This window comes from Hipposideros armiger, unplaced genomic scaffold (genome assembly GCF_001890085.2).
Source record: "Hipposideros armiger isolate ML-2016 unplaced genomic scaffold, ASM189008v1 scaffold_834, whole genome shotgun sequence".
NCBI classification, from domain to species: domain Eukaryota; kingdom Metazoa; phylum Chordata; class Mammalia; order Chiroptera; family Hipposideridae; genus Hipposideros; species Hipposideros armiger.
Window position 1 is genome coordinate 272965 of NW_017732184.1, and position 27619 is coordinate 300583.

The following is a 27619-nucleotide window of genomic DNA, read 5'->3' on the forward strand; positions in this document are numbered from 1 at the left end:
ATGAGGCAAGTAAACCAGATAGGATAATTCACTGGTGAGGAATTTGAACTTTGGTCTAACAGTAAAGCTTTCATTATTTAGGTTCACCAATGGCAAAAACATTTCACTTGAAATTTTCTTTACATGTAAAATGGAATCATTGTTTGAGAAGATTTCTGAGATTTTAATGCTAATAAATTGTTTAGAAATTTGGGGTCTTTAGACCCCAAATGGTAGAACACTGGTGTTCAGTTTCTTGGGACTGATGTAGATTTGGTTGTAGTAGTGCTGAATTTGGAATAGGTAGGTGTGTGTGTGTGTGTGTATGTGTGTGTGTGTGTGTGTGTGTGTGTGTATAATACATAATTTAATATTTTATTGTGGAAGTTACAGTGGGAAGTTTCCTTTGGCATTTTTTGTTATTTTTGAACTAACTAGAAATAAGCCATATATTTTTATCACATTGAAACTTGGACTCTAGTGAATTTGTCACAAATTCTGATGTGTTCCTATGGCAGTAGGTTTGGATTAATTGTACTGGCTGGAGCGTATTCTTCCTACTTTTGAACTTTACAGTTTATATTTTCAACATACCTTGATGCCCTGTGTCCCTGTCACTGCTGAGCTGCAAATGCCTGCTGGAAGAGTGAGTAAGTGAGTTAGTGTTGGCAGTTTGGCAGCCGCTCTCCGTTCACTCCAAATCTGTGGCTGATTAGTGTTACCTAAGATTCCATTGCAGCAGCCCTTTATTTTTGGCAGCTCTGTCAGAAAGAGAACCTCATGTCTCACTTCATCCTACCTGTCCTTCATGCCTGGGCAACTGCTGTATTCTTCAGTGAGGACATTCTGCTTAACCCCTGTTTTTTCTGAAAGTGCTTCTTCCCTCTGCTTGTCTTAACCCAGCCCTGGTTTTCTCTGTCCCGTTGTTATTGCCTTCACATGGAAACTACCTTCTTCTACTCCTCTGGAACCTCAGGTTCTGGCCCCTTGCATGTGCTGGTGTCTTTGTCTGGAGAGCCTTCCCTTGCCTTGTTCACCAGGTGAATGCCAATTTATTCTTTAGGACTTGGTTTGAGTACCTGTCACCTGTCCCATGAAGCCTTTTGTGGCCTTTCCCTCTACAAGTGAGTCATAATGATTTTTAAAGTAATAACATGTACCAGGCAAAGTACTAGGCCCTTTACAAGTGTTACTAGTTAGTTCTCACCATAATCATATAAGATCGGTATTACCGTTATCTCCACTTTGCATATGGGGAACTGAGCTAGTAAGTGGTAGAGGTGGAATTTGAATCCTGGCCTCTTTCATTGTAAAACATTTTTTGTTTCCCACTAGATTATGTTACTTCTCTAGTGACTCCCTCCTTAGCATCATTTTTTGTACTTTGCGCATACCTATCATTATCTTTATCTTTATCTTTATCATTATCATTATCATTATTAGTAAGGCTCATGTTTCAAGAACCTCTTTATCCCTAGCACCCAATACAATCCTTGGTATATAACAGGTATTCAGAAAGTATTTGCTGGATACATACATCAACTCTTAGATGGCTGGAGTCTCAGGTGGCCTGTTTTCCTTCTTGGACCCCTGGTACTCTCTGTGTAACTTACTATACTATTACCCTTGGACACTCTTCTTGGCCAGACTTACAGAACCCTTGCCATCAGGTGCCTTTTAGGTCTTACTTTGCCTATTTTCCTGTCTTGCTGAAATTGACAGCCATACTACAGTGATTCCTGAGATATGACATTCTAAATGTTTTTGTTCTGGCTATAAGTCTGGAGTTTCTGTGTTGCAGTATATGGCTCATGAGTAGGAGTGAAGAAAATGGGATTTTCCAGAAAATAAGTATTCTTCCTTGAGGTTATTTGGCTAGGGAGTCTGAGAAGGTTAACATATATCTCACATGAATTTTTCTGGTGTTGGCTATGACACACATGTTTTACTATGACAGAAAAATGAACTAATTATTTGTAGCTACACCATCTACCAAAAATAGTGATCCTTTATTGAATATAGGATGTTAGTAATAAAGTTTATTATGACCAAGGCCTGTAGTTGTCAGGGACTGGCCTTAGCTAGCAGAAACCCTTTGAATTTGACAATATGGTCCATCACTGAAATAAATACCTATGTGTTTATATCCTTCTAGATTCGTGAAAACAAACCATCTTGAGTAGAATATAAATGTGGGAGTGCAGTCATAATGTCTTGTCTGATAGGGAACCTTTCAGAAGCAGATAGAAATTTACAGTAGAGGACTGGGTTCAACTTTCGTACAGGGGTTTTGCTGTTTTGCTCTAGACTGACAGCTTCACATCGGAGTGAGGGCTGGGTTTTTTGGCCAGGAGACTTCCATAAGGATATTCTTTGTTTACATGACAGGCAATGGACTCTCTTACACTAGGCAAGTACATTGTATATTATATTTGTAAGCTGTAAAACACTGTTTTCATCAATCAGTGAATGACTTTTGATCAATAATCCTTATTTAGTACAGGCCTTTTACTGGTCAGAAAATGACAAAGTGAACAAAACATGGTTCCTGCCCTGAAGGGGATCAGGGTTAAGAAAAATAGTTTTTGTTGTTTTCTGTTATATTAAATTAATTTTGTTTCTACAGAAACTTGAAAACAAGGACCGTGGAATCTGTTGTTGGTGTTTTGTTGTAGATTGTTTGGAGTTACCGACTTTGCACAGATATGGCCACAAGAGAAAAGTTGCCTGGATACCTCTAACTTGTGCACCCAGTGTTGAACATGATCTTGAGGATCAGGATGCCTTTTGTCGTATGGTGTGAAACATCTGGATTGGAGCATTGTATCACACATTTTCTTAACTAACTAGTTTCGTGGACAGTTGCTGTCTTTGGAAAGTTTCTCTCTTTCAATATTCCCAGGAATATTTGGCAGACAGGAAGGTACTCTGCCCACACTTATATTAATATATTTTATTAATGCAAGATTATTAATCCTTGCTTAATACATGATGTTTGCAAATCTCTCCAATTTCCCATCAAATTCTTGATCTTATTGGATCTACTGCAAATTGGATAAAGATTCCTGAGTACATATTTACTTTTTTGAGTGTGTGAAAACATTTAAGTTCTACTCTCTTGGAAAATTGCAGTTTTATAATACAGCATATCAACTACAGTTACCATGTTATACATTAGATCATCAGACCTTATTCATTTTATAACTGAAGTTTGTATCCAATATATGAAGTGATGGATGTGTTAATTAACTAGATGCGTAAATTAGCAGCATATATCAAATTATCACATTATACACTTTAAATATCTTGTGATTTTATGTGTCAGTTATACCTCAGTAAAGCTGGGGGATAAAAAGGTTCCTGAGTACAAGAAGACTATCTTCTTTTAAGAGTCCTGGATGGAGCATAGTTAAATGTTCATGCAATAGTCCTCGGATTGGTTCTATTTCTCTTCTGGAGTCTATTGGCAACATTGTATTTTTTGGCTGTCTTAGCTACATGTGGGCCCACTTGCTTACTCTTCACCTATTATGCTCTGATTTCATGAGTGGGAAGGAAGTCTTCCTTTTTCTTACAATGTCTTTTCTTTTACACTTTATTTAGCTTTTTCTTTTCTAGCTAGGGCCACTACTCCTGAGTACACCCAGCCTCCCAACTCATCTCTTCCTTCTTCCCACTATCACCCTGCCCAGATTGGCTAAGGTGAGTTTTGGGGCTGTAACTAGTATGGCCTGATGTGTGGTAGGAAAGCAGAATCCCCATTATAATATTGAAGCCTCCACAATGGAGATGAGTTTAGTTACTGAGGCAGGATAGGTAGCCTAGGAAATTGACAACCCCTTCTAGGGTACAAGGTGAGGTGCCTCACTGGTTACACAAGTAACAAGTGACTGTATCCAGTACCTGCAGCTGGAGAGAAACAAGAACCAGTTTCATCCAGCTAGACTGATCCCTATGACAGGGACCTGACCTGTAGCTAATTATAATCTCATTTATATTGCGGTAACTGTGACTCCCATCATGCATCTGACACCATGACACTTCTGGAGGAACCAAATAAGGAAGAAAAAGTGGGAAACAGAAGTTCTTGCCCAGGGGGAAGAAGAAGAATGAACCATATCAATGGGACGTCATCAATTCCCACCCCAGGAGGGATAGATAGCCCTGATCGTGACTTCTTTGGGGCAACTGGTTCTCTAAGTTTGTCAGCACTTTCAAGTGTGTACTTTCATTTTCAATAAATCACTTTCACTTTCCTGCATCTGTTTCCCTCTTGAATTCTTTCTTGTGTGGAGATAAGAACCCAGCTGCCGCTGCTTTGGGTTGAGCCCTCTCTTGGACAACCCCGTGAGCCTCTGGTGACATTACCACTTCAATTCCTTTAAATGTCTGCTGTGCGTCAGTTGATCATTAGAAGGAGTGATTCATCTTCATAGACTTTTAGGGCTAGAAGGAACCTTAAGACATGCTAGTCTATGCTTAAATACCTTCTATGGCTTCCTGCCAACTGACTTTCTAACCTCTACTTGTATACTTCTGGTGACTGCGTCTTTTCTTTGATCTTTCACAGTTCTGTTAGGAAGTCTTTTATATTAGATTGAAATTGTCATGTACCCTCTCTTTGAATCACACGGAAGACTAATTCCTTGTGCCTAATCCTCTTCAGATCTATGAAGAGAGCCCTCACATTCCCTTTGAGATATCCCTGCTCCATATGACCCCCTCATATTTTTGATGATTCTGCCTACACATCTGAATAAGTGATTCTGGATTTTGGCTCTTTCCCACAAAATGAACACTCAGAAATTTTCACTGAGTGTCTGTTATGTACAAGGACGGGTCTGTGGTGGCATAAAGGCTCCTGGCTTCAGGTTGCGTATAATGTTCAGGGAGAAAAGGCACTGGATAAAAACAGGAAAGCGTCAGGAAGAGGGTCTCTGGTTTTATCCAGTTTCTTTAAACCAGACTTTCTCAGTAAAATCTCTGTTCTTACATTAAACTATTGGTATGGGGGCCACATTTAAGAGTGTCCCTCCAGATTACAACTTAATCGGTAAGGAATATTATACAAATTAAAATAGAAACAAAAATCTAATAGCATGCATCAACTATTAAATATTTTTTTAAAATCTATGAAATAATGTATATTATAAATGTAGTGTAAATCCTTTTAAAAGACAACACAGACTCATTTCCGTAATCATACCCTTAATATTAATAGAAACAGGAAACGTGTTGGTATCCTTAGAAATATAACACTAGGATCTAAAAGCTACTTTGGCCCCTCTTTAGGCTCTGTAAGCATGTTATGAAAACAAGTAGTTGAAAAGTGAATATAGAGTTGTTCAGCTTGGTCTGCATAATGTCAGACAATCCATAAGGTTTTTTTTCTTCACTTGAATAGAACACATTTTTGACTGAATTGACTGACGGTTTAGGTTGCTATAGACATAGTCTTAGCAAAGAAAACCAGAAAAGTGCTTTTGGGGAAGAAAATTGTAGCTAGTTATATCTCATAAAACCATTCTTAAATTCATTTTCTTGAGGAAATTGCTGTAAGTGTATCTTCTAGGGCCAATATATAAGAGACCTTTTTATGCTTAAATAAAAAGCTCAGAGATTTTTCATATCAGAGTTGTTCCATTGACTTGTCTTAGTTCTGAAAATAAAATGAAAACCTTTAGTCAAAGGGAAGCTCACACGTTAGTTAAATACTGACATGATTTGAACTTTCTTTATTTATTTACATTATGTCTAATACCTATGTTGTCCAGTCTTTGGAGATGCAAAGAAACCCTATTACATTGGAAACTTCTTTGGTTTTCTAATATATATATTTTTATATCTAAGTCCTGTTTAAATATAATTTCATGATTCTATAGAAGAAAAGCTATTCATTTTTTGTGTTTACATAAAGATATCTTAGGTTTGCAATACTTGATTAATTTTATGCCTCTAAAATATGAATGACATTATATGGCCTGCTAGATAGTGGATTTATTTTAGTAACAAATCTTTTATATTAATTCATAAATGAGAAAGAAAGAAATGTGAGTAAACATTTGTTCTATTTTGGTTTTTAAGCTAAAATAATTAGAATTCATCCAGCCAAAAAGAAATTATATTTGAAATCTAATCCTTGTCAAGAAATTTTGCATGCAGCTATTCAACCTATTGTTTTAGAATTGCTGTGGTAAGAATGAATGTAGAACATTAATTTGGCAAATGTAGTGGTTAGGTTGGAGAGCAGAAATGAAACTCCTTGGTGATTAATAGGAACTCTATGCTTTCTGAATATAGCTACTAAATACTTCGAGGGCAATAGGTAGATCAGAAACCAGAGCAAGACTTCTCAGTAGAAGACTATGTCAATGTCAGTGATACTATGATTTATTGAGAGATTGATGAAAAAATGAAAGGAAATGCTTTCTGAACAGAGCTAAGAGAAAGATAACTGTTTTTGGAGCCACAAAAAAAGAATCCCTCTTGAAAATGGGAAATTTAATATTTAAAGATTCTGTTGAAAGTTTGTGGAGAATATATATATATATATATATATATATATATATATATATCAACCTGAAGGATATAGTTAAGCATGCCTTTAGGTGTCCTGTTTATAATGAACTCAGCTACACTTTAAATAAACCTTTATATCACAAACACTTCCTTCAGTTTTTTATAAAAAGTACTGTAAAATCAGTATTCTTCATGCATAAAATGCATGCCTTACACACATTACATGGGACTTTTATACACCTGCAGAGAGAAAACACCATTTTTCCTAAACAGAAAGGCGGTTATTTGCAGATCTACTCCACTGCTCTGAGTCACTGATGGTTACAGGCTTTATATTTAACATGAAATGCAAAGCATTTTCTTCCAAGGCCTGAAGTTAAATCATTTTGAAAAGCGTATACAGATATTTTCTGAGTTTTCTTTGTCTTGCTACATATATTTGAAAAACAAAGTCAAGCATTTGTAAGAGGGTGTGTGTGTGTGTGTGTGTGTGTGTGTGTGTGTGTGTGTTTAGTGGCATCAGTTGTATTCTTTTCTTCTTTCTACCTCTCTGGGGGGTACTTTATGTACACCTTTTCCAGTGCTCACCATTACGAGTTTTAATCACAGCTGGAGAATTTTTTCACACCACTGTGATAAAAGGTCATACTTATTAGGCTGACTTGTCCATTATTTCGATCTAATAATCTTAGAGTCTGCTGTACACATTACTTGGCATAAATACAAGTACAGCATTTAGGATTTTTATATCTATTCACAAATGAGATTGGCCTGTTAATAACTCCTCCCTTTTTCGAGAACATTGCCATGGTCAGATTTTGGTTATTCCAACTGAATGACATGAACTGGATGGTTTTTCATTGCCCTGAAACAATTTATATAGGAATCATCTGTCCCTAAAAGTAGGAAAGAACCCTGGTAGAGAACTCTTGAGTGAAATGGTAAGTGCTACAAATAAAAATAAAGCAAGGTAAGGGTCAGAGTGAATGGGCCTGTTGTTTCAGATGAGGTGGTTAGGAAAAGTCTGTAAAATGAGCGGAATCCACTATGGAGTGAAGGAGCTAGCCTTGCAGATGTCTGAGGGAAGAGCATCCTAGGCGGAGGATGCAGAGGGGCCAAAGCCATGACAAGGGAATATGCTTGGCATCTTCGGTGATCAGCAAGGAAGCTAGTGTGTCTAGAGCAAGGGAGAGAATGGTAAGCTATGAGAAGTAGTGAGGGGTTAGTTTATTTGGGACCTTAAAGGCAAAATTCAACAAAACCTTTATATTTTTGTCATTTTTGTTCTTCTTAAATTTTGTTCCTTAATCATGTTTTATTCTTTTATCATTTGGCTGCTCATGTAGTACATTTTTTTTTCTGTTTTCAATAAAGGTTTAAGAATATAAATTTTCTTTCTTTTAAGTATATCTTTTGCTTGCATTCTGTAAGGTTCATGGCTATAAGTTACATGGCCATCCCTAAGCTACAGGGAGGCTAGGGAATGGATTTTAATGAGCACATTGCTGCCCTAGAAGAAAAAGACACTACAAAATAAGAGAATTATAGGCCAATATCCCTGATGAACATAAATGCAAAAATCCTCAACAAAATAGTAGCAAACTGGAATCAGCAATACATTAAGAAGGCCATACACCATGATCAAGTGAGATTTATTCCTGGGATGCAAGTTAGGCTCAATATCCGCAAATCAATTAAGATGATATGTTGTAAAGCAAAGCTCTCGAGTCAGGCAGACAACGATACCAGTTCGGCCAATTCAAGGAGTTTTTATTGCAAAGCCAGCGGCTGCGAGGGGGCTAGTGCCTCTGAAGACCTCACAGCCCCGAAAGGAAGTTGCGTAGGGTTTATAAAGGCAAAAACTGCAGGGGTATATCGAGGCAGGGTAATTCCAAAGAGAGTTATACAGAAACTGATAATAAGTCCAAACAAGGAAGTTCCAGGTGTGGGCAGTGGAAAGTCCTTTAGACCCTAGCCCCCTCTACTGGGTTGGGGTCCCTGTTGGGATAAGTATTTAGTCTTAGCAAAGTGTTATTACAGAAGCTAAAATAGCAGGGTTATGTTAATATCCAACTATAATTAATTGATAGTTATGTTGTAAGTATATAATGATTAAAAAATTAAGCTATTACTGAGTATATTCTGTTGCCGTTTCTGTTGATGTTGTTGGGTAGGTTAGTTAAAATGGGAAGGGAGAATACTGGATTTTTAGAGGAACTTGGGAATTTTTGCTGGGCCCCTGTTGTATGGGGTAAACTGAGGCTGGTTACAATTATAGACTTTCATATCCTATTATTTGTAAGCATATGATTTCTGAGAACAGCTACTGATTTTAGGTATCTGAAAGCTAGGAGAGAGTGGAGGCCATTTTGTAATGCATGGCTTGAGTTTAAGCAATAAGAAAATGGGGGACCTTTCTTCAGATATACCACATAAACAAAATGAAGGATAAAAATCATATGATCATATTAATAGATGCAGAAAAAGCATTTGAGAAAATCCAACATCTACTCATGATAAAAATTCTCAGCAAGGTGGGAATAGAGAAGATATAATAAAGGCCATATATGACAAACCCACAGCTAACATCATATTCAATGGTGAAAAACTGAAAGCATTTTAATATCAGGAACAAGACAAGGATGTCCACTTTCACCACTTATACTCAACATAGTATTGGAAGTGCTAGCTACAGCAGTCAGACAAGAAAAAGAAGTAAAAGGCATCCAAGTTGGAGAGAAAGAAGTAAAACTACATTTGCAGATGACATAATACTATATATAGAGAACCATAAATATTCCACCGAAAGCTATTACAACTAATAAATGAATTTCGTAAAATAGCAGGATACAAAATTAATATTCAGAAATAATTTGCATTATACACCAATAATGAGCTATCAGAAAGAGAAATTTATAAAATAGTCCCATTTACAGTTGCATCAAAAAAGATAAAATATCTAGGAATAAATTTAACCGAGGAGATAAAAGACCTATATTTATAAAACTGTAAGACATTGAGAGAGAAAAAAAGACAAAACTGAAGAACATTGAAATAAATCGAAAGCTATACCATGCTCATGGATAGGAAGAATTAACATTGTTAAAATGTCCATACTACCCAAAGCAATCTACAGAATCAGTGCAATTCTTATCAAAATATCAATGCATTTTTCACAGAGCTAGAACCAACTAGAACCAATAATCCAAAAATTTATATGGAACCGCAAAAGACACCCAAATATCCAAAGCAATCTTGAGTAAGAAGAACAAAGTTGGAGGTATCACACTACCTGATATCAAACTACACTACAAGGATGTATTAATCAAAACAGCATGGTACTGGCATAAAAATAGACACACAATGTAACAGAATAGAGTCTAGAATATACAGTGGGGGTAAAGACAATCTCTTCAACAAATGGTGTTCAGAAAACTGGACATCAATATGCAAAAATATGAAACAACCACTTTCTTACACCATATATAAAAATGAACTCAAAATGCATTAAAGACTTAAATATAAGACCTAAAAATAGTACGACACAAAACTCCTGGAAGAAAACATAGGCAGTAAGCTCTTCGACATTGCTCTTAACAATATATATTTTTTTGGGTGTGTCTCTTCAGGCAAAAGAAATTAAAGAAAAAATAAACGAATGGGACTACATCAAACTAAAAAGTTTTTGGACAGTGAAGGAGCCCATCAACAAAACAAATAAATAACCTATTGAATGGGAGAAGATATTTGCCAGTGATACAGCCAGTAAAGGGTTAATATCCAAAATATATAAGGAACTCATACAACACACACACACACACACACACACATAAACACAAACACACAAACAAAAATCCGATTTAAAAATGGGCAGAGGGGCCGGCCGAGTGGCACGTTGGTTAAGAGCTGGCTTGGGACGCCAGAGTGCCCTGGTTCGGATCCCACATATGAGGGCCAGTGACACTGCCCTCTACAGCTAAGATGCTGAACAACAGCTCGACCTGGAGCTGGGCTGCCGTGAGTCGCTGGTGAGGGCTGGGCCACAGCCCCCCCCTGCTGCAGTGGGTTGCCATGGGCTACCGTGTGTAGCCAGCAGCCAGCGTGAGCTGCCGTCCAGAAGCCGGCGACTGATCTGCCTTGCCCAGGCAGAGCGCATTGATGGTGCCAACTTGGGCCAGTGAAGCAATGTCCTCCACAACTAGACTGAAGAACAAAAGGACAACAACTTGTCTGTTCCCCTTCCCCCAAATTCCCCAGCACTGTTCCTATCCCCGAATTCTCCAATAAAAATCTTAAAAAAAAAAAAAAAAAAAGGGCAGAAGACCGAAACAGAAATTTCTCCAAAGAGGACATACAGATAGCCAATAGATATGAAAAAACACTCAACATCACTAATCATCAGGTCGATGGAAATCAAAATCATAATGAGATATCACCTCACACCTGTCAGAATGGCTATCATCAATAAATCAACAAACAACAAGTGTTGGCGAGGGTGTGGAGAAAAGAGAACCCTCATGCACTGTTGGTGGGATTGCAAATTGGTGCAGCCACTATAGAAAACAGTATGGAGGTTCCTCGAAAATTAAAAATAGAATTACCATATGATCCAGCAACCCCACTTCTGGGTATTTATCCAAAGAAATCCAAAACACTAATTCAAAAAGATATGTGCACCCCTATGTTCACTGCAGCATTATTTACAATAGCCAACATATGGAAGCAAGTTATGTGTCCATTGATAGATAATTGGATAAATAAGATATGGTACATATATACAGCAGAATATTAATTATAAAACAGAATGAAATCTTAAGATTTGAGACAACATGGATAGACCTAGAGGGTATTATGCTAAGTGAAATAAGTCAGACAGATAAAGACAAATACTATATGATTTTGCTTATGTGTGGAATCTAAAAAACAAAATAAACTAACAAAAGAGAAACAAATTCATAGATGCAGAGAATTGATAGTCGCCAGATGGGAGTGTGTTTGGGGTTTGGTTGAAAAAAGTGAAAGGGATTAAGAAGTACAGATTGCCAGTTATAAAAATAGTCATAAGGATGTAAAGTACAGCATAGGAAATACTATAGTCAATAATATTGTAATAACTATGTATGGTGTTATATGGATACTAGACTTATTGGGGTGAGCACTTCATGAGGCATGTAAATGTCTAATCACTATGTTGTACACCTGAAAATAATATTATATGTCAATTGTAATTGAAAAACAAAATAAATAAAAACAATAAAATCCTTGTCAAATGTATAGTGCTGTCTAAATGTGAATTGCAATTTTGATTTCATGCTATTTGGAATAAATTTCATCTTTAAGTGACAAGCCATCATCGTGAAGTACCAATAGCTTTGATAAATACTCAACTTTACAATTTCCAATCAGTTTTCCAAGGTGGCATAATAAATAATGTTTTTTGGCCCATAACTTCAGTTTCATTTCTGCATCTTGATATTACTTTATTTAGAAAAATTTTAAAAAAAGGAAAGAAAAGGTGTATGAAAAGTACCTTATAGACAGGTAGAAGGTAAAAAGAATGCAACTGATGCCAGTAAATACACACACCCTACTTTTACAAATGCTTGACCTTTTTCAGCAAAATCTGTGACTAAAAAATATACTTTTAAATAATATCTGCAATAGTATGGCACAAAACCATAATAATGTACTCCCAGTTACTTCTGGAGGTTTCTCAAGGTATTCTCTTATATGTACTGCAGAACACGTACCTCCCTCCTTCCTCAGCTCAGATCTTCCCAACTTGCTACCATACAGCTGCCAATAACTCTATTTAGGTAGAATGCTAGGCATATCTGTTCTACACTCAGGGAAAAATAGCACCCACTACTTGCTACTTTTGCTATTTGAGTATAAAAATGAGGATTCTTCTAAGATTGCCTTTGAACTTTTAGAATTAGGTAGTATTGTCAAATCAAATTATCTACTTCTTTGTAAAGTGTATAATACGAATTTTCTCTAGTAAGTAGTAGACCAGGTTTAAATTTTGAAATCACAGTAATATATATTTTACACCAGCATTTTTTTTACCACAACCCACATTAAGAAATGCATTTTATAATATGACCAAGTACAGATGCACGCACACATTATATATATATATATATATATATTAAGTTTTACAGAATTTGCCGAGGATTTATGCAAAATATTTTATTTCATTAAAAAATTGATATCAACCCACCCAATTACCTTAGACTGCTTTTCAGCAGTTTCATGGTCCTGAACAGAGGGTGACTCTTTTGATTGTTAAGCAAATTACATTTCTGGAATTCAAGAATTCAATTTTGAAAGATGAGAATCCAATAGTTTTTAGAAATATATCCTAATTTTGTTGTAAATGTTAACTTTCCAGGTATAGGCAGAATGGTTTGGGCATTAGTTTCTAGTGTTTCTCTCATTTCTAGGAGGGTGATAGGATAAGAAATAATTTTCTAAATGGTCATTTCTTTTCTTTCTGCAGCTCGCATGTGTGAATATGTCTAATGCATCATTAACCTAAGGACCTCAGCAATTGGAAGTTACAAATTTTGCCATCAGCTTACGTTATCCTTTTTGGTTTGGTTCTTTTCCTCAAACAGTGGAAACATCTTTCTTTCAGGTTGCTTTTGTTGCAGAGTTAAGCAAATGGCTGATAGTGGCTTTGGTAAAATATCCAAAAAATGCTCCAACTGTTCATCTACTTCTCAGACAGAACTTTGTGTATGTTCTGGCAAAACAAGCCTTTCTCCAACATCGGTGGTGGAAATGTCAGAGACATCAAGCATTGGTAGTTCAGACATTTCACTTTCAGACATTTCACTTTCACCAGAGAGAAAAAAAGAACAACAAACCAGCAAAAATAATGTCTCTGCAAAAGATTTGGTAAATACTGAAAGTTCTACTTTTCAACACAAATTGAAATCCCATTGGTCTGTGTGTTTTTCTGCCAATACCACACATACTGTTTTGATTATTGTTGCTCTGTAGTACAAGCTGAAGTCAGGGAGTGTGATGCCTCCAGCATTATTCTTTTTTCTTAAGATTGCTTTGGCTATTCAGGGTCTTTTGTGGTTCCATACAAATCTGATGATTTTTTGTTCTATTTCTTTAAAAAATGCCAGTAGGATTTTAGTGGGGATTGCATTAAATCTGTATATTGCTTTGGGTAATATGGATAAAGAAGACATGATATATATACACAGTGGAATACTATTCTGCCATAAGAAAAGATGAAATAGTGCCATTTGCAACAACATGGATGGATCTTGAGATTATTATGCTAAGCAAAATAAATCAGGAAGTCAAAAACCATATGACTTCACTGAAAACTGAAAACAACAAAGAAACAAGACAAACAAAGAAACAAAAACTGATAGACACAGACAATAGTTTAGTGGTTACCAGAGGGTAAGCGGGGAGGGAATGGTAGATGAGGGTAAAGGAGGTCAAATGTATGGTGATGGAAGGAGAACTGACTCTGGGTGGTGAACACACAATGTGATATATAGATGATGAATTACAGAATTGTACACCTGAAACCTGTGTAACTTTATTAACCATTGCCACCCCAATAAACTAATTTAAAAAACACAACAAACAAACAAAATCCCATTCCCTAATCCCTTCCCTAGTTTCATCCATATATCCCATGGGCCCTTGTCAGCTAATTCATTGCCTTATTAACTATTAAGGGAACATTTCTTTCTTACATAAGAGGTGAGCAAAGTTGGTTAGTAATTTCTTTAATGACATTTCCAACACTGCCCAAATTATTTCCCAGGATCGTGAATAATTCGGAATGTTGTTCTAGCGTCTATTTAAAAATAATTTACATAGAAATGAATTGGTTTTTTTTATTTTATTTTTTATTTTCAATTATAGTTGATATTCAATGTTATTTTGTTAGTTTCAGGTGTATAGCATAGTGGTTAGACATTTGTTTAACTTACGATGTGATGCACCCCGATTAGTCTAGTACCTGGCACTATACATAGTTATTACAATATTAATTACTGTATTCCCTATGCTGTACTTTACATCCCCTTGACTATTTCATAACGACCAATTTGTATTTCTTAATCACTTCACCTTTTTCACCCATCTCCCAACCCTGCTTCCATCCAGCAACCGTCAGTTTATTCTCTGTATCCATGAGTCTGTTTCTGTTTTGTTTCTTTATTTTGTTGTTCAGATTCCACATTTAAGTGCGATCACATGGTATTTGTCTTTCTCTGTTTGACTTATTTCACTTAGCACAGGGATCGGCAAACTGTGGCTCGCGAGCCACATGCGGCTCTTTGGGTATGTACATGTGGCTCTGAAGTAAAATTGAAAATGAAAATAAAACTATCATAGTTTCATTTATAAAATTTTTAACAGATATTATTCACATAATGGTGATTTCATTTGTTTTATGGCTCTTGAATAATTTTTAAATTGTTGTGAGAGTCGGGATTGGCTCTTCCATCTCAAAAGTTTGCCAACCCCTGACTTAGCATAATACCTTCCAGGTCCATCCATCTTATTGCAAATGGCAAGATTTCATTCTGTTTTATGGCCGAATTAATATCCATTGTATATCTGTACCACATCTTCTTAATCCAGTCATTTATTGATGGACACTTAGGTTGCTTCAGTTTCTTCACTATTGTATATAATGCTGCAATGAACATAGGTGTGCACATATCTTTTCAAATTAGTGTTTTGTATTTCTTTGGATAAATACCCAGACGTGGAATTGCTTGGTCATAACGTAGCTCTACTTTTAATTTTTTGAGGAACCTCCAAGCCATTTTCCATAGTGGCTGCCTGTTTGCAACCACCAACAGTGCACCAGGGTTCCCTTTTCTCCACATCCTCTCCAGCACTTGTTTTTTGTTGATTTATTGATGATAGCCATTCTTACAGGTGTGAAGTGGTATCTCATTGTGGTGCTAATTTGCATTTCTCTGATGATTAGTGACACTGAGCATCTTTTCATACGTCTATTGGCCATCTGTATGTCCTCTTTGGCGAAATGTCTGTTCAGGTCCTCTGCCCATTTTGTAATTGGATTGTTACTTTTTAAATTCTTTGTAAATTTTGGATATTAACCCCTTATCAATGTATCATTCTTGAATATCTTCACCCATTCAGTAGGTTGTCTGAATTAGTTTACAAGTTGAATTAAATCTGAATTTTGGGACATTTTATTTCAACTGATGCAGAATGATATTTACGGTTGTGGTTAAATATAGGGTCATTATTATTTAAGACAATTCCCAGTTATCTAGGTTGAATATCAAATATACTTTACACAATCAATTTGCATTAGTTACAATCTATGACTACATAGTTGGACTGGTTTGTGTGTATTTATAGAGAAGAGGCAGTGTGAAGATTGCACTTGATGTAGCACAGCTTTGGAGACAGAGAGCACTAAGTTAAGAAAAGTTAAGTTCTCAGCTCTCAGGTTGTAACTTTTTCAAATTTTCACCCTAAACTGTTTGTCCTGATTTGTATTACAGTACAGTTATTGCCATAGAGTTGTCTTTGAGTGTGTTGTTACTGAGTGAGTTACCATGTTATTTTCATTTGAAGTCTATTTTGTGAATGGCCAGTAATTTTTATGTATAACCTATTCAAAATGATTGTTATATTTTGAAACAAGGATGATTGAGAAAGCTATGAAGTTGCTGTCTCATGATTTTAAAGAATCATCGAGTAAGTTCTGATTTATCTGCTATTGCAGGTTATCATGTACACTTGCCTGGATTTAGGAGATTAGATTGAGTGACTTCTTAAGGTCTCTTTTAGCCTAATGAGCTAATAAATCACATAGGGCTTAGAAGACAGTGAATTATTTTGTACACAATAAATATCATGGCACACATTGAAGGTTTGTCAGATTATCCAAATTAGGGTTCTTACTTAGTCAACAAGTGTGTTATATCTTAATGTTACTATTTAAAAAAATTTTTTTTTGTTCCTTTTGGTCTAAGCCCTCAAGAACCTCAAATGTAGAGAGAAAGGCATCTCAACAACAATGGAGTCGGGGCAACTTCACAGAAGGAAAAGTTCCTCATATCAGGATGGACAATGCGGCTGCTATTGAGGTATACAGAAAGCAAAGTGAAGCTACTAGGAACTTTCAGGCTTCTTCTAAGTCAATGGTTAATGGCAAAAATGATTTAAAAATAAGCCTCTAAGGAAAAAAATGATTTAAAAATAAGTCTCTATGAAAAGGAAGGAAAGAGGAAATTTACCATTTTCTAGTATGTCAAAGTCTTTGCTACAGAAAATGCAGACTAATTATTTTTTCTGTTCACAGAGGACCAAATGGACTTTAATTAAAGCAGAGAGCATTTTTATTAGATGAGAACATTTTGGTCTTCAGGTCTTACCTGTTGCTGAGGGCAATCGTGGAGTCTTTGTGTGGACCTCTTTAAGAGGCAGCAAGAGCCCAGATGACTTGAGATGGTTTGGCTGTTCGCTGCCTTCGTGACTGGTAGTGAGGCCGGAATTTCCCTTATGGACGCCTATATTTTTTACAGGCTCTGGTTAGATGAATACCGATATTAGTCTTCCTAGGATTCTAATTGTTACATGCAAATATTAATACAATTTTAGAAATTAATGTGTTCTTTTAACATGAGTTTTAAGGAACTACAACAAGAACAACTACAAGAAGAAAACTGCATTAACGTTAACTTAAAAAAATGTTTTAAGAGATATTTGGCAATTTATTTAAAGTGATCAGAAAAATCTTCTTGAGAAATTCTGACTTGAAAAGTTGAAATCTCTCTCTTTAAATAAAAGGCCTGTATTTTTAAAAATCTACAAGTTTCCTGAGTTTTAGATTTAGTTGTAAGAGCTTTTATAAAATCAAAATGTGTTGTGAAAAATTAGGAAAATATAGATAAAAAAATGAAGAAAATAAAACTCATGAGTCAGATTTAACCAATTTTAACATTTATTACTTTTACTTCATTTAATGCATGTATAAATCATCCTATTTTTTCAGTTTTTTTCCTGTTTTAAATTACAAAATATTCTAAATTTCTACATATTTTTAAGAAATAACCTTAATGGATGTAGTTGAAGCTTCTCTTCCTCCATTAAATGGACAGGCTTATTTTAAAGATTTTAAGCATTTCAGAAGAGTATAAAAAAGGAAGCTGCAGTCATCTAAAATTCTACTACCCAATGATAACTACTCAATATTTAGATGAATATCTTTCCAGACATCAATATAAGCACCCCCACCCCCCATACACACATTTCCATAATGGGATCATATTGTGGATTCTTTCACACTCTACACTATATCATGGTCTTCTATGTCAATAAAAATAGATCTATATTACTATTTTAATAGCATCCTCTTAAAATTAATACAAGCTAGAAGTCATTTTCTCGTTATTTACACTACTATGTAATGATGTCAAAGCAGTTAGTTGATGAAAAAGATTAGTTTACAAAATACTAGCTGGGCAGTTAGGCTATTCCTCTACCCATCCCTCATTTAAAAAGTCCTATTTAAACGATATTAAAATACTGTGTCCAAGTTGTGGTTCTATATATTTAGAGAGAAAATATGTAGAATTGTCAATTATTTTTTTCCCTTTGTGCTCTCACAGGCCAGTCTCAGATGCCAGCTCTTTCATAAATGTTTTCCTTTCTTCTCTCAGTGTGTTAGCTCTGCTCTCTGCCCCCGATGTCATTTTGTATTTTTTTTTAACGTAAGACTTTATGACTTAAGTAATAATCTTGTCTCTTGAGTAGATTACAAATTCTGAGAAAACAAGAATTATGTTTTATTCATCTTTGTAGCTCCCAAGGTATATATCACAAGGAAACATCTAAAGGAAAGTCTAACACGCTGAAGCTGAGCACTTCCTTCCCTTCCCTTCCCTTCCCTTCTCACTCTCTCCTTTTCTCCCCCCTCCTCCTTCTTGCCCGCCTTCCTCCCTCTGTTTCTCTTTCCCTTTCCTTCTGCTTTTCCTACTCTCTCTCTCTCTCTCTCTCTCTCTCTCTCTCTCTCTCGTTTTCTTCCTCCCTACCATCTTTCCTTCATTCCCTCCCAGAAACGCTTGTTAATGCCCTGGAGTTGGTTTGGATCAGGGAGACTGACTCTCCTCAACCAAATTCACAAGAAATGCAAGTGTAATTGGTTACTTATTTGTGATTTTACAGTATGAACCACAATGCTGGTGTTGGCAAGGCCAGTGCGTTCTGTCTTTGTAAGCAGAAGTTAAATGATAAATGGAAGGATTCTTGGTCTGGATAGTGTTAGTATGGATGGTTTTTTTCTTCTCTGTGCTGATTTAAAAAAATTTCTGTCACATACTGCTTTGTCTAAACAAAAGGGAAAAAATGATTTTTAATAGCAATTATGAAGATAAAGAAAAAGTGTTTCTTGATAAGCAAGAAACCAGGTGTTCCATGGTTAATATGTGTTATCATATAGCTCTAAGAGTTTGGGGATGATTTTTTGGGTGAACGTATTTTATACACATACATATTTATGTACGAGTATGTATGAATACTCTCTTCCTCCTTTTTCTTATGACGATATTTCATTAATATTATAGTTTGTAAGAGATGCGTTTTTATACTTTTGAGGTTTTCCATATTTCCCCATTAGGATTTTTATGGTTTTCCTCCAAAGGACATTTAATCGAATTCATCAAAATTCATTTTTGTTTAATTAAGATGTGTTTATTAATATTGAAGCAAATATGTTGTGTCTTCTATTTGATTTTACCCCGGGGCAGATTTCTCTTCCCTAGGGTGGATATCTGTCAGTATTGTGTTCAATTTTAACAACTGATGAATGGCAGAGAGAGACAAAGGAGCTCTTATTTTTTATCCAGGAAATCTATACTTTTGGAAGAGTATTGGGACAAGGGAGCTTTGGAATGGTCATTGAAGCCACAGACAAGGAAACAGGAACTAAGTGGGCAATTAAAAAAGTGAACAAAGAAAAGGTAAGGTTTATTAGCAGCAGCATCCTGAGGGCACAGTGCCAGTAGGCAGCACAGGTTTTCACTTTAACACAACTGCCTCTGACCCTATGGGCCGGGGATCTGGGCTGTTCCCCTGGAGAGGTGTGAGCATTTCTCCAGCAAGTGAAAGGATAACTGACATAACCAATATAACCAGTGTGCGTTGAAGGTAAGGTCTGATTATCAGTATGTATAAATGTAGGGCTATTGGCTAGAGATGTCTTTGTCCAAAAATGAGTCCTGGGACTCTCTCCTGATGTAGTTCTGCTATACTTTTCCCCTGTTCTTTCCTTTTCTTTGGTTCCCTTTTCCTCGCTGTTAGCTTATTCTGTCTATTTGTCCTACCTGCTTTTTCAGTGTGAGCCACTTTCCCCCCAACTACCTATGATGCTGTTTACTTGTATTCTCCATATTCCTCACTGGATTTCTTTTGGCTGGAAAACGACTGGGCTTCTCTTTAATGGAGAGTCTAACTTCTCGGGTTTTCCTTTACACCTGACCATTTCATCACCTTTTAAAAAATTTCTGTGCCTGGGCTTAGATTTGTGATGATACATTTTATATTTCTAAAATGAAATAGTAGGTTTTATGTGTTCTTTAAAACAAACTATCACAAATTACACACCACACTGTTTCTCCTTAAAGATCAATAGAATAACACATAAATCTCCATAAAGGGAGATCCGGAGCTTTTCTAGAAATCTTCAGAACTTTAGAACCACAGTGCTACATGGGATATTATTTTCTTTGCCCCTTTGGTGTCAGGTAGGGTTAGCCATTAGGTTTCAGGGTTATATAGTCAAGATACCTGCTTGCAGCTTTAGGAATTCATGATCTTGTACACACATATTGATGCTGAGAGTTTACAGGACACTAAGAATAGTAAAACAAAATTACATCGTCAGTGTGTGAACTGGGCAATATATTACTGCATTACATACAAGTCCAGTCATTTGGGGAGGGAGTTTGGAACAAAATTGAGGTGGATTTTAGGAGAAGCAATGATAACTTTCCATAGCTCGTCTAGACAGAAGTTCACTCTTCACAGTCGCTATTTCTCTTAACCCTCTAGGATAAGCTTAAAATGTGACTTTCATCCTACATGGGCAGGGCATAGTGGGTGGGCAGCTTCCTATGCAATCCTGAGATAGTGATGATTAACGCATAAGGGCAATTAGAAGCAGGGATAACTCTAGATAAAATTTTAACTAGGTCAAGATTGCTTTATGATCAATCCCTTTGCAATCCTTTAAGAGCTAATATGTACTCTCCCAAACTTGGAAGGGTCAGTGGGGGGAAGGAGGAAGGGGTAAGACCTTGGTTACCCCTTTCAGGAATATTTACATGTGGATGAGGACAATGCTTATTTACAAATAATGATGGTAACTTAGATAGCAATAGGGGTGATGACTGGGTGGTGGCAGTGGTGGTGAGGATGAGAACAGCCCTTCTAGAATTTCTTCGATGACATTGTAGAAAGTCAGTTACTCACACCCTGACCGAAGGCCTGTGTGCCCTGGGGAGTCCCTGCCTTTACCTTTTGCTGTCAGGTATGGTGAAGGGCTACATGTAAGGAGGGAACATTGGAGTGAGGCTGGTTGGAAGGCAACATCTGCATTTCTCTTTCTCTCTCAGTTAATTTTTGAGGCCTGGGGACCAGGAAGTGATATAATGCAGGGCTAAGTGTAGAATCTCACTTCCTATTGTTTCTTTTGATATTTATAAATATAATCAAAACAAAACAACCACAAAACAGAAAAACACTTTATTTTTATCTTCTCCAACTGATTTCCTTGGAAAGTAGATTTTGTTTTTATTATGCTAACATCAAAGGGTCCACATGATTTTAAAGGAAATACCAAATACTGTCTTAAAAATCTGAATAATTTTGTGAGGGGACAGAGACCAGATTGTGGTTAATTTATAGAAACAGTCTCAGAAATGCATGTAGTGTGAAGCCAAATTACATATAAGTTGAAATTGGACAAAGGAAAGAAGGGGTATAGTTTAATTTTATCATGCTATCTTTTGAAAAAGAAACCTCTCAAGAAAATGTAGGAAAAATATAAGAATAATTGTAACTTTTATATTGAGGTGTGTAGTAGCGACATTCATCTGTGAAATATATGTTTCCTCATTATTTAAGGCTGGAAGCTCTGCTGTGAAGTTACTTGAACGGGAGGTGAACATCCTAAAAAGTGTGAAACATGAACACATCATACATCTGGAACAAGTGTTCGAGACGCCCAAGGTAAAGCTTTATCAGGTGCTGCATTTTGAAAGTTGTGATTATTACAAAATGAACATCATTCCTTTCTGGATTAATCCCTTTGGGGCACAGTTGCTCATGTCCTTGACATAAGTCTGTCACTGGAGATTGATGAGAGCATTCTGGAGGACTTTTATTATTGATTGTATAATTAGGTGTCTGATGATTAGATTGATGGCTTTAGTGATATTTCTGGGTGGCATATTGAAAACAAATGTTTAAAATTGAAACAACTTTATACATAACCAAACAGTGATCAAAGCTTCCTTAGAGGTGACTTTCCTTTTGCTTTGGTCCTTGATTCCTCAATTAGAGCCTTGGAATATTGTCTTAATTTTGCAAGGTTAGCTTTATAATAAAATTAGCACGAATATATTTGGCACTACATAGAAGATATTTTCTCATTTGTGTCTTACCAACGTGTTTAATCTTTTTTCTTCCCTAGATGTTATCATTCTTCTCTTTAAATGCCTATAATTTTCATGTGGAATTGTTCTAAAGCCTGGGGATTTGCCATTCTGCCTCCAGATAATTTAGTGCCAGTGGGCTTGGGTGTTTCTCTGAGTGGAGGCAGTCTAATAATAGTGGTTAGGCATGTGGACTCTGGGATCAGATTACCTGTGCATTTGAATCCTGGCTCCACCACTTATTAGCTATGAGACTATGACAAGTTACTCAATCTCTCTATACATCAGTTTCCTCATCTGTAAAATGGGTTTAACAATAGTATCGACCTCATTTGCTTATTGAATGATTAAATGGGAAAATGGATATAAAGCGTCTGCCTCATTAAATGGTAGCTATTATCTTTTGTTTCCTTTGCCAGTCTCTCAGGCAGTAATAGTCAACTTGCATTATGCATTATGCTTGATTCATTAGGAGTGCTTAATAACTGTTAAAGACCACAGTTATCCATTTGGGAGCGGGACATGACAGTGATGCCAAAAGTCTTCTCTACTTCTCAGCCTTAGAGTTGTGATTTCTTTTATCTCCAAATCTTGGAATACGTTTGCTCTTTATTGTCAGCTTTAAGCAATTTGGTTATGTTGTGCCTCAGTGTAATTTTCTTTATGTTTCTTGTGCTTGGGATTCATGGGGCCTCTTGGATCTGTGAGTTTATGGTTTTCATCAAATTTAGGAAATTTCTGGCCATTATTTCTTTAAATATATTTTTCTGCCATCTCCCACTTTGGGGACTCCAAGCACACATGTTAGATTGTTTAATATTGTCCACAGCTACTGATGCTTTATTCATTTTTTTCAATCTTTTTCTGTCCCTGTTTCATTTAGCATAGTTTTTATTGTGATGTTTTCAGATTCAGTAGTTTCTCTTTCTGTAGCATCATATTTTCTGTTTATCCCTTCCAGTGGAAATGTGATTTGGGTCAATATTTCCTCCTTCTTAAATGTAGTTATAATAACTTTTAATGTCCTTTTCTACTAATTCGATCATGTGTGTTATTTCTAGGTCACTTTCGATTGATTGATTTTTTTCCCCTTCATTATGGGTTATATTTTCCTGCTACATTATATGTCTGTTAATTTTTTTATTGGATGCTGGATATTTTTATATTCTTATAACTATTCTTTAGCTTTGTCATAGGACATAGTTAAGTTACTTAGAAATAGTTTGATACTTTTGAAGCTTGCTTTAAACTTTGTTAGGTGGTACCAGACCAGCCTTTGGTCTAGGGCTAATTTTTTCCTACTAATGGGGTATGACCCTTCTGAGTACTCTACCCAATGCCCCATGAATTATGAGATTTTCCACTATGACTAATGGGGATACAAACTTTTCCTGGTCATGTGTAAGCTGCAGTGAGTGTTTTCTCTGCTCCTTTTGCAAGGTTCCTTTCCCAGCTTCATATAGTTTCCTCATTTACATATGCTAATTAGTACGTGGCTGAAGTATTTAATGCCTCGCTGCAAACCTCTGGAGCTTTCTCTGTGTAAGCTTTCTCCTTTTTGGTATGCGCCTTGTTAACTTTAGTTGTCTTTGGCCTTCCTGGACTCCCCGTTTCATCTTCTCAATTCATAGAGCAGATGGATTCCTTCTCTCTGCTCTGCGGCCTGGAAACTCTTTCCAGATGCTAAGCTAGGATAATCATGGGGCTTGTCCCTCCTGGGGATCACTGTCCTAGCCTGTTGGGTGTCTAATGTCTGAAAAGTGTTGTTTTATGTATTTTGTCTATTTTTTAGTTGTTTCAGGAAGGGAGGGTAAGTCTGGTCTCTGTTACTCCATCATGGGCACAGGTGAATGTTCAAATCTAGAGTAGTTTGAAGGCAAAGGAAACCATCATCTGTGATTGTCTTTTGTATATATTGCTTGCTCTTGATTCATGTAGGTCAGATATGCTCCCCTCCCCAATCTGCAACTCACACAAATGCCTAGACCTTCCTTAAGATGGCTTCAATATCTTAAGGATTACTGGAAATTGCTACCTGATGGGTGGGCCATGGTGTTAGCATTGATCACCCAGTCTGACTGTGTTAGGGTTTCTTGTGAGTCTAAATGTTCTCCAGATTTACACAGTTATTGCTAATAATTATATAAAGACTTTTAAAAAATTGGTTGATATAACTTTTATCAACTTACATATTTAAAATTGACACCAATTTATATTATAAGTGCTGCTAAGGTAACTTTTCCTTCTAAAGAGTTCACTTATCATTTCATGTACCAGTGATCCCTACAGCGCTGTCACTGAAGAAACATGTGGCCTAGTTCAAAAGCTGACTTATGTATTACACTTTGCAGAATTCTTTAGTTACTTTTGAAGTTATCTAAAGCATCCTGAGGTTTGGTGAATCAGAATTTTGACTATACAAAGAAAGAGTGTTTGCCTTCTCTTCCTGTTTTCATGCTTGCTGATTGAACACAGAACTTGCATTCGTAGTGGTTGTAGAATAGAATCAGACCCCCAAATCTTAAAAATAACAGCAAAAATCTAGCAGCATAGACTAGAATGGAGACAGGGAGGGTATTCTGCGACTGAGTAGCAATTGGTATGAAAAAGACTTGCATTTTAGATTTCAGTGAATCTTTTTAACTCAATAGATGACTGTTGGAATACCTAAAGTAAAATTAATACGCATCAACAGAAACAAACTATGGAAGAGGCATTTCATCTATGGCTTTTACCACTTCTCCCCAATTATTCACCAAGTATCACTGTTTCTTCCTCCTAGGTATTTTTCACATCTTTTTCTTCTTCCCCTTCTTGTCTTCATTCTGTGCCTCACCGCTATCCTCTCTAAACAGAAGTCAGCATACTACAGCATGCAAGCTAAATCTGTCACGCTGCCTATTTTTTATGGCTCATAAGCTGAGATTTTTAAAAATTTTTAAATGGTTGAAAGAAATGTAAAAGAGCAGTAGTATTTTATGACATATGAAAATTATATGAAACTAAAATTTCAAAGTCCATAAATAAAGTTTTGTTGTATTGTTTGTGGCAGCTTTTACAAAAGAGATTGAGTGGCCCACAAAGCTGAAAATATTTACTGTCTGGACCTGGCCTTTAGAGAAAAAGTTGGCTGAGGCCGGCTCCATATTACTGTTACAGAGTGTCCATTTAGAAATGCAAAATTGATAATAGCATACACCTTTTCCCCAACTCCAGATGCCACCTTACAAATCTTCAGTGGCTCCTTATCGCATATGGGGAAAAATTCCAAACCCTTCTGTGTGATATTCAAGACCCTTTACAGCCTGGCATCAGCTTGTTCTTTCTAGCCTCACCCCTCACCACTCCACTCTTCTCTCGCCTACCAAACTCCAAATGCTGTTAACACTGAGATATTAGTTATTCTATTAACAGCCAGTGCTTTTTTCAAGCTTTGGAGTCTTTGCATGTACCACGTGTTCTTGCCCACATTCTCTACTCCTGTATTCCTGTTCAGTCATCCAGACCTGCCTCTAATGTCGCCTCCTCAGTGAGCATGTTTTAGGCAGAGCCTCCCCTCCTCTGTAATCTCATGCCTCTTCTATTAATACTTACCACATGATATTGTCATTCTAACTATACTGGGAGCTCCTTGAGGGTAAAGACTGTGTCTTATGCTTCCTTGTTCCCCTAGTATCCCGCATAGTATCTTGTATATGGTGGATAATAGATATTTTTGAATGAATAGGTTGATGATTTAAGATTGTGATCATGTTTTTACTGTATATGTAATATATCACATTTTTAAGATCCCCAACTATATAATTTGCTCTCTTTCTCTCTCTTTTTAAATATATAATGTCAGAAAATGTACCTTGTGATGGAGCTCTGTGAGGATGGAGAACTCAAAGAAATTCTGTGTAGGAAAGGGCATTTCTCAGAGATTGAGACAAGGTGGATCATTCACAGTCTTGCATCAGCTATAGCGTATCTTCACAATAAGGGTAAGACGGGGGCCGCCCAGGTCATGGACTCCATGAACGCAGGCGTCACTGTTGTTTAAGGGTGATTGTATTCAGGATTCAGGAAGTAATGCCGACCAGTATGGAAAATTTTACTTACAAGTTAAAAATTTTTTTTTCCTTTTTAACTTCATTTATAGATATGTTATAATTAGAAACAAGGCAGGTATACAGTTACATTGTACATGGACAAGGATTAAGTTACGAACGTTTCCGTTCAACAGTTTGAAAAGCAGCTATTGTTAGCAAATCAAAAATAGACAAATTAATAATAAAAGTGAAATTTCTAAAACACTTATATGGGGGGGGGAAAAAAGGAAAAAAAATAAAAAAAAAAAAAAAAAATAAAATTAAAAAAAAAAAAATAAAACACTTATATGTTGGTAATGTTAAAAATCATATATTCTAGGCTTTTTTTCTTTGTCTTTTTAAAGCAGTTTTAGGTTCACAGCAAAAATGAACAGAAGTTACAGAGATTTCCCATGAACATTTCCCCCACTGTCTGAAAGTGGAGGGAGGGTTCCTATGAAACCTTTGTAAGCTGAAATGGTGTAAAGCAAAGAATTGCCATTAATTTATATGTTTCCAGACCCAAAAAATAGCCTTCCAAATTGTACCAAATAACATTAACATATAGTAAAATCGGGAATGCTATGATAAATACACTCCATGCTTTGTACAGCCATGAATCCACTCAAGCAATAGACTTTCCATTTTACCCATTGCTAGATTCCAACTAAAATATACCGCTTCACTACTAGCAGAACAAATAGTAACTTCGGCAGCTTTCGAGATTCTTTATCTCTGTGTGTAAATAGTACAAATCGTGGATGCAGGCAAGTTCAGCAGAGGCACAATGTCTTTATTTTGTTCACCACAATCGAAATGCTTAATTACGTCTGGTTTTACAGTAAGTGTAACACCCTTATGAGCTCCCTTAGGCTTTTCTGATACCTTAGGACACATCTTGCTAACAGATGCACAAAATAAATCGAGATAAAGTACAGATGCTCTCAGGCACAGTTCACAGCTGTGGAGGCTTGATGCTGAGGTGCTGAGTGTGGTTCCCAGGAGCTTGGCAGGGTCACTGTCACCGCTTGGGGTGCACGCTGCCTCTGTAAAGGCTCATTCAAAACAAATGCTGAATGCTATTCTCATTTTTTGCAGTTTTTCATAAAAGCACAACTCCTCTTTGGATTTCTTTTGGTTAGCGAAAACAGGTACTAATGTAGGTCTTTTATAAAAGTGAAGTGGCATAATGTGAACTTTTGAAAAGTGAGGGACACCTGTATACCCCATGCTCATACATGCACCGCCTTCCCCATTATCAACATCCCCCTCCGCTGTGGGACATTCCTTACAAGTGATGAACTTACATTGGCACATCATAATCACCCACAGTCATGGTTTACATTAGGGTTCACTCTTGGTGTTCTA

General features: G+C 36.4%; 1 protein-coding gene across 5 annotated transcripts in view; it reads left to right on the plus strand.

Annotated features, from left to right (window-relative positions):
* Positions 1 to 27619, plus strand: part of STK33 (serine/threonine kinase 33) — a 162015-nt gene that overhangs the window by 92100 nt on the left and 42296 nt on the right. For 2 of the 5 annotated variants that reach the window (XM_019629262.1, XM_019629263.1), the window contains 4 exons: positions 16500 to 16613; positions 19374 to 19487; positions 21652 to 21756; positions 26026 to 26164. In XM_019629262.1, coding sequence (XP_019484807.1) covers positions 16590 to 16613; positions 19374 to 19487; positions 21652 to 21756; positions 26026 to 26164 — 382 coding nt within the window. In that variant the 5' untranslated portion in view covers positions 16500 to 16589. Of the gene's footprint in view, positions 1 to 13000; positions 13402 to 16499; positions 16614 to 19373; positions 19488 to 21651; positions 21757 to 26025; positions 26165 to 27619 lie in introns of those variants that run through there. The other 3 variants (XM_019629261.1, XM_019629259.1, XM_019629260.1) reach the window with 3 other exon arrangements.